Raw genomic sequence first — 8368 nt, forward strand, 5'->3', positions numbered from 1 at the left:
AGTTTCATAAGTTGAAAAGAGATGTGTGGGAATTCAGTAGAACTGCTGTCCTTGAAATACTTGTTATCAGTGAAGTGCCAACTGTACATTGGTTATCCTTGCTTTAGGTTTAAGTAATTCTCTAGTCCTATGGTGGAAGGAGGAAAATGTGTCTTTCCAGGTCTGTTGCTTTCAGTGAATGTTTTCCTGCCGGAAGCTGCAGGATAATATTTTTGGCAGAAACTTGCAGAAACTGTACTAAATAAGAGGGTTGTTTAGCGTTGTTAAAACTGATTTTGCTAGCATGCTTGGAGTTATTTCAATGCTTGTTTAATAATGCAAAACAACTACAAGATACTGCAGTGGAAACCTTGAGCCTTGCTGATTAAGGAGTTCCATAAACAGCTTTTCTTTTTCCATGATGAAGAGTGGCTGTTCTGTAGGTTTTATGGAAGAGAGTACAAAAGAAGCATATGTTGGAAGAGGAGTGTAGAAATTATAAATATTAAAAATGTGCTGAGTGATAATGGACCTTAAATGTTTGCTTTTACAAGTTTCAAGTGTTCATCTTCTTTATCTTGGTACTGCATCAGCATGACTGCATCAACTGAATTCTTGATTTAATTTCCTTGTATTGTGTTTTGGCATTTAGTAAGCAGAAAAACCAAAAGGCAGGAGAGAGAAATATCAAAAAAAGGGGGGGGGGGAGGGGGGGCGGAATCTTAAGAGCAGTTTGGCTTGCAGAGTTCAGAGCAGTCTTAAATACCTCCAGATGTTTTCTTTTTTCCTGTTTTTCTTCTTAATTAAATAAAAACAGTAAAACTTAAATACAGCAACCAGCATTAATGCATGGCATAGATTAAAGCCAACCTTTTCAAACCTGAGGTTCCAAAGTTAAGCTCTTAAATCCCGCTTTGACTGGATTGACTTTCCAGATCTACAGATAGGTGTTACAGGTGCTAGGCTTTGCAAATTAGGTCCCCTGAACCCTAGGCACTTAGAGATATAGGCAGAAGACAGGATCTGTATGAGAGGGTGAGAAAAACCTAAAGATATTTGAATAGTCTTAATGAAATAATTAAGATTGTAAGGATTTTAGTGTATTTAACTGCTGAAAGCAAAAAGTAGATATGCCATTGCTAGAACAGAATGAGTATCTGTAGCCTGACTATCTTGGTTTAAATGGTCCGTATCCTAGAGCGGTACAGGGCTTCAGGACAGTGGGTAGATTGTTGGGAGCAGTGTGAACTAATGGAGAGAACACTGGACTCTGCCTCTGTAGTTCTGGGTTCTCCTCCTAGCTGTCACTGACTCTCCTGGTGACTGTGTGTGATCACTATGTCTTGATTTCTTTTCTGTGAAACACAGGTATTAATGCCTTTCTATATCTTATTATAAAGTGTTTCAAAAATTTACTGCTGAAAATGCTATTTAAAAAGTAGGGGTTATCAGTAAGTGTAATAACCCAACCTGATTGTTTTGTATTTGTAATAATTTTCGTTAGTAAGATTGCAAACAGAAAGAAAACACAAGCCTGTGTTTTGTCCTCACCACAATACCAGAACAGTGTAGGGAAATTGGTAAATATAGGACATAAAATGGCATGTCTGTATTCACAAGGACTGGATTTTAGATGGCACACTTTTCTCTAGAGTCACACAGTAAGTTACTCAAATCAGTTGGAATTCCAATTAATTAAAATCACGGACTTTGATACTGTTAGCCAGAAGGGTGATTTTTCTCTGTTTTTCTTTTGCAAACAGATGAAGCGTGCCAGCCAGAATAATGAAGGAACTGTTGGTTTGTTGACTTATCCTGTGCTTCAAGCAGCAGATATTTTGCTGTACAAGTAAGAGGCAGAATGTGAGCCCATGGGCAATGTCTGTTCAGCTGCATTAGAATGAATGTTCGTCAGGTCAACATGCTAACTTATTAAGTGGGGGAGCTGGGTGTGATTAGATCAGAAGATTGGAAATGGATGACAGCTTTTTTTACCTCTCAAGTGGCTGGTTGAAATCTAGCCTGGTTTGAAAGCAACTGACAGGGCTGTAAAGAGGAAAAGCTGGTCACTTCAGAACAATTCTTAGGGTATTACAACACATTGATGTTTAATCATACATATTACATGTTCACACACATACATATATGTATATTTTTTCAAGTAGTTATGCTTTATTTTATGCAGTGTACTGTAGAGATACTTAAGCTGGCTGTGTATAGTATATCCATATTAGTGTGGGATTCTGTGTAGGCCTGTTGATACTGATGAAAAAGCAAGTAATTTACTGCACCTTGTGCTACCTGGGCTAGTTCAATTTTCTCTGTGGTGTACTATGTGCTGCAATGGAAATACACCCTAATGAGGGACTAGTGACTCAGCATGCCTAAGTTTGTAGCCCAGCTGATAGAACTTGTAGTGCATTGTCATGACTGGTTGTATTTCATAATATGTGTTAAACTGTCTCAATAAGTAAATGTCAGAGACAGTGCACTATGTATTAATTGTTTTTGTGTTCTGAGCATATGTACTTTGTGGAATTGTTCTGAAGCGAAGCTGTGAGTGTTTGTTGGGACAGAGAAGTGCATACAGAACTATGAGGGCAGGGACTTCAGGAGGACAGAGTACCCAAGATTGGCAAGTTATTAACCCAGAAAAATCTATCTAGAGAAATTTAATCCTAAGTATCATTAGTAAGGGAAAACAGTAATGTTAGAAGACCAGTACATAATATTTCTAATTCACTTCAATTTTAACTAAAAGTAATGGGAAGAAAAGTCAGAATGAGTTTGAACATTAAAATAATCTTCTAAGCTGTGAGTCCCATTTGATTGTTTAAGGGTGAAATTTAGACAACTTTATCAGAAATCACCGTGTTTTGATTGAGTTCAACCATGTATGTCTTTCCCATTTCTAATAAGATCATGTGATTCATCATTCCTTAGTGAAGCCTGTGGTTTGTTTGCTACCATGTGTATTAACAGCAGGCTGTCCAGACAGAGCATGAAGCAATGAAGTGAAAGAGAAACAATATCTCTTTGAAGAAATTTGACATAATATCTTTAATAAGAAATGTTTTAATGTAAAAACATAATACGGGGAACAAGAATCAGGGAGAAATGGAAACACAGAAAGGGAACAGCGGTCATCAAGAATTAAGAGCTGGAGGAGGGGGAGAAACGGTACTAATTCAAATGAACCAAGTATCAAAGAGACAGGAAAATGGACAGAAGTTGAATATATGACAGAAAAGAATAAAAATAGTGCCAGGACAGAAATATTAAAAAAATAGCAAGGAAAAAGGCAAAGAATCATGCAGAGGCATTTATAAAGACAATATGTTTTCTGTTTAGTGGCAAACTTTGTGAATATGGAACCATTTTGGCATATGGAAACATTCCTGTGACCTGTTTAAAGTATATTGATTATGGTAACTGATTTTCTTTCTGTTAGTTGTAGGCCACTGTGATTTCCTATTGGCTACTGTTACTGTTTTTAGGTTGCCTTGCTGACTGTTTGGTGGGGAATAAAGGTGGACAAATTGATTCCTGGATGTCAGCCCAGTAATTCAGAATCGGAAGGAAGGAGTACCATGTTGAACTGAAATTTTCTGGGAACTTAAAAGATGCATAGTGAATTTTCTTACACTGGAACATATCCAGGATTCAGCTGAATACCCCAAAAGCCTTAGAAAAAAAATCTGCTGGGGGAAGGGAGAGCAATCAGAAGCTGGCAAGACTTCAAGTCTGCCTCATCTGAAAGTATCATACATTTTTAGCAAGTATGATTAACTGTGGGAAAGAATCAACAGGGGAAGTAGTGGATTCTTCACCTCCTCATGTCCTCTGATGCAGCTTGTGTTTTCCTCCAGAACTGCATTCGAGCTGTTGAGTTCAGTGCAGAAGATCAAATGATCCTTTGATCCTAACAGTTCTAATCTATGAATGATAACACTTATGGTAGTAGAGGTACTGGCCCACATGATATTTATACAATGGTGACCCATGAGGAAGAACCACTCTCTTTTTTTCCTTCCCTTGATAAATCCACAGTATTAACTTCTCAAAAACAGTTATGTTTTCGTGAGACTTGACAAGGCAAGGTGCTTGTGCTTTATGCCTTGCAGATCTTTCTTACTTTGTTCGCACACTGTAACACGTGCTCTTTGATCTCTAAAGAGACAGCAGGAGATAATACAAAAGCCTTTCTTTGAGCTAAGTTTAATGATTTGCTCTTGTTGGTATCTTGACCATGTATGTTTTTGCAAAGGGCTATTTTTTGCCCTTGGAGTTGTGCTTCAGTTCAGCACAAAAAGCAGACTCATCCAGGGATACAGTCAGTTTGAGATCTTGTTCCCACAGCACCTATATCTGGTTGGGATTGAGTGGCTCAATCTGGCCCTCAGTCATGGCAGAAGCTGTGACACTCCTGAGTAACATTTCAGCAGAACCAGAGAGCTTTGCTGAGTTTCCTGTATCTGTCTTTTATTAAAAGGTCGACACATGTTCCCGTTGGAGAAGATCAAGTCCTGCACCTGGAACTAGCCCAAGATATAGCACAACATTTCAACAAGAAATACGGAGAATTCTTTCCTGTGCCCAAAGCCATTTTAAGTGAGCTGGTCTTGGTTTGTTTTTTTTTTTTTGCCTTCCCCCTTAACTGCACTTCAAGATTGAAGATGGATTTAAATATTGTGGAAATAGTTTCAGGGACCAAGAAAAGGGAGCCAACTGATGCTAAGGGAGTGGAAAATTAAAAACTGACAACAAGAGACTAGAGGCTGTGAAATTGAACTCCCAAGATAGACATAAGGCTTTACAAATCCCCGGTAGAGGAATGTATGCGACGTCTGGTATTCTAGTCCGGGGGCCAGATGTGCTCTGCTGCTGCCAGTCAGCCTTGCTCTTCAAGTATTGGACCTTTTAAGAGTAGGGTCTCCGCTCCATGTTGCTAGTTCAGGAGATGTGTAAGGAACAAGACAAGAGACCTCTATCAAGCAGAATTCTTCAACGTCTGAGTGGTAGATGTTTACATTAAGCATGCTAAACAGCTTGTAGGTTTATTGCTACAATGCTCAAAAATCTTTTAAGTGTGTTTAAAACATAGTTGCATATTTCAGTAAGGCTCTTTTATAGACCTTCGACGTTCCATTTTTTATCTTAGACTCAGGGAGACTTATAAGGAAAATCTTCTCAGCCATTTTTGAGCTATAAGGTCATAGGCCGGGGGGTGAGGAGGAGTCAGATGGCGCAAATGGTGTGTTTGTTAAGAAACGTGAAGAATTGGGCAAGGAAGAAGCATTGCATCTTTGTTGTAAGTAATGTAGAGGAATGCACAGCAGAGACCTTCGCCCCTAAGAGGGCAAGGAGCTCTCACCTTAGAAAAGACAGGCTGTAATAAACCTTTCTCAATTTTCAAGCCTCAGTGACAAAAATGGTGTTAGACCCAGAGTGGGGCTTAGAGAATACTAGCTATTGCAAGCTCTGCAGTTCCTAATGAACAATTAAGTACTAAGCACTGTAATGAGGAGCTGAGTGTAGCCTATGATGCAGGCAAGACTGTTTCCCAGGAAATAAAAAGCTCAGTTTGGAGGGGGAGGGACACGACAACACCATTTAAAGTTTCCTCATGAAAAACATACCTTCATAAGCACACAAGTATATGTAAACCAATGAAATATCCTAGATGAATGGAGGAATTAGGGACCTATTCAGACTCACTAGCTGTAGGCAACTAGATTACCTGGACTCCTTCAAATATACAGAAGAGAGACCCTTCCAAAAGGTGATTCAGAACAGAGCACTTTCTGGAGCAGTCTGAACTGTACCCTGGAAGAACACTTATTCTTTCACTGAGTACATAGGCCATCTATGAGGAGTATGCGGGTAATTTAGTTGGCTGTATTAGGTGTCTAAATACAATTGGTGTGAGTACTTTCTAGATCACTGGTACTTTGTGTACTCCATGAATGACGTTTCTTGGTGAAAGATTGAAGCAGTTTGGGTTTATGCTGTTGAGGGAATATTGCAAAGTACTTTAACACTACTATTCTATTTCATGTACACGCATATATCTTAGTAGTTTGTACAATAACCACAACTCTTTTATCTGAGCAGTGCTTTACCTCTAACAGAGCTGGTTAGTGTTCAGTTAGGGAACTTGTAGTAACTGTCTTTATTGATATTTAGAATTACCAAGATATTTTGGGTGGAAGATTTTCCTAAAGTGAGGAGATTAACTGTTCTGGGATTCTTTTTTACCCGTGGATTTAACCTGTTTCTCCACTGTTACAGAACCTTTCAGTAATGTGCAGTCCATGCTCTCTAGGTAACTTGTCCCCAGTGCCAGGAATACAAGGGAGGAGAGAGTTTTCAGAGAAGATCGGCATGTAGCCACAGAAAATATTAGGAAGTGTCCCAGCAGAAGTTTCTGCATGGAGAGGAGGGGACAAATGGAGCAGATTTTCATTTAGTTTATGGGAGGAGAAAAGTGGCTTAGAAAGATGGGGAGGGCATAAGGACTAAATAGGAACATACGCGATTGTGCTCACAACTCATTTTTAAGCAAGGGTAAACAGAGACTTCATCAGGCTGCTACAAAGTGTTCTTAGCAATTGTCATAAGAAACCGTTGTCTGTGTGTGTTTATAATTATTCCCTTTTTTTTTTAAGGTACAACAAAGAAAATAAAATCTCTCAGAGATCCAACGGTGAAGATGTCCAAGTCAGACCCACAGAAGTTAGCTACTGTTAACATAGTAGACAGCCCTGACGAAATAGTGCTGAAATTCCGCAAAGCTGTGACTGACTTTACCTCTGAGGTGACCTACGACCCAGCTGGTCGCCCTGGTGTCTCCAATCTGGTGTCCATTCATGCTGCAGTAACGGGGCTTAGCATCAAAGAAGTGCTGCACCAATCTGCTGGTCTCGACACTGCTCACTACAAAATGGTGGTAGCAGAGTCAGTTATTCAAAAATTTGCACCTATCAGGAGTGAAATCAAGAAACTACAGGAAGACACATCCCATCTGATAAAGGTTTTAGAGGATGGAGCAGAGAAAGCCAAAGAACTGGCTGCCCCCATCTATCAAGAAATAAGACGACTGGTGGGGTTTCAGTAGAAACTGCTGAGTTGCAAGGACTTTTGTTTCCTGGGACAGATGTTTTGTTATTTGTATCTTCTTAATCATTTTAGTTTGAAACAAAAACTTTTTTCCCTGGAAAATCCAAGTAGAACACTGAAAGTGTTTGTAATAAAAAATGTGCGTGAAGCCAGATATTTCCAGTGCGACCAACACTGAGCTTGTCTGGATAGTCAAAGAGGGAGGGTGGAAGCAATCACAATTCACAAAGAAATCCCACAAAAGCAGAATATAAGATTGCCCAAATGGGGTTTTGGGTTTTTCCATTGACCACTACAAGAAGCTGAGGTATCGGCAAGGTGATCAGAATCTAGCAGAAAGATTTGTAATCTTCTCAAGAACATCTTTAGCTGTGCATGTGACCTTGTTACAGATGGACAACTCATCCGACTGGTGGTTATTCAGCTTTGATATGGTAGCTGAACAACTTGGATAACCAGAATAAAAGCACAGGCTTACAAATCAAAACGCTCACGGTGATGAAGAGAGAACTTACTGCCTCTCCCTATCACGTCTTCAAACTCAGTGTAATTTTGTATCTGCATCTAGTTTGTGTGAATTGAGTCAGTGTGCCTTATGGATATGGATATCCATACTCTTACAACTCATTGTGACTATTGTGCCTTTGGTAGTGACTCCAAAGAATCCAGAGAGCAGACTTGAATTTCACTTCTGCCACCTGTGCCATCCTGCTGGTCAGGTCTAAGGTACTTCAGTGAGAAACGACATGTGCTTCAGCTGCTTCTATTCCACCTGCTGTTTGGTTTAGCAGGAAGCTCCAGGATTTTCAGTTCAACATCAAGTCTAGGATTCCTTTAGAAAAGGTGCAGGGGAAAAGATGTAATCCTGTGTGAAAGAAATCTTAGGTTGAGAAATCAGAGAACTTGCTGTGAAATTTACAAAATTACTTGTTTAGAAAATTGTGCTGAGGTCGGAGATAGAATGAGATTAAATAGGTCTCTATGAAATCTCAGTACCAAGCCTCAAGAAAACTTAGTGATGGGAGAATGGTGTTAGCCTCCACTGATCTTGGGCCTCACAAGACCCATAGACTGGGACCCATGGACGATGGCATTTGTTGGGGAATGTGTGGCAAAGGGGAATTGCCAAAAGGAGACACCCTCTTTTGAAGCAGGGGTAGTACTACATGTTAAAAGGTAATGAAACCCCTACAGGTCCTGTGCCAGCATATTTAGGTGTGTCATTGCACTTACTGGTCCTGTGTTTGAAATTGCTGTACTGTGATGTAAA

General features: G+C 39.7%; 1 protein-coding gene across 1 annotated transcript in view; it reads left to right on the forward strand.

Annotated features, from left to right (window-relative positions):
• The window catches only part of WARS2 (tryptophanyl tRNA synthetase 2, mitochondrial), a 46969-nt gene extending 39870 nt beyond the window's left edge, over nucleotides 1-7099 (forward strand). The window contains 3 exon segments of the mRNA XM_075710489.1: nucleotides 1743-1828; nucleotides 4472-4590; nucleotides 6648-7099. Of these exon segments, the coding sequence (XP_075566604.1) occupies nucleotides 1743-1828; nucleotides 4472-4590; nucleotides 6648-7096 (654 nt within the window). The 3' untranslated portion in view covers nucleotides 7097-7099.
• Nucleotides 7100-8368: the final 1269 nt, after the last annotated feature.

This window comes from Pelecanus crispus, chromosome 1 (assembly GCF_030463565.1).
Source record: "Pelecanus crispus isolate bPelCri1 chromosome 1, bPelCri1.pri, whole genome shotgun sequence".
In the NCBI taxonomy this organism is placed as follows: domain Eukaryota; kingdom Metazoa; phylum Chordata; class Aves; order Pelecaniformes; family Pelecanidae; genus Pelecanus; species Pelecanus crispus.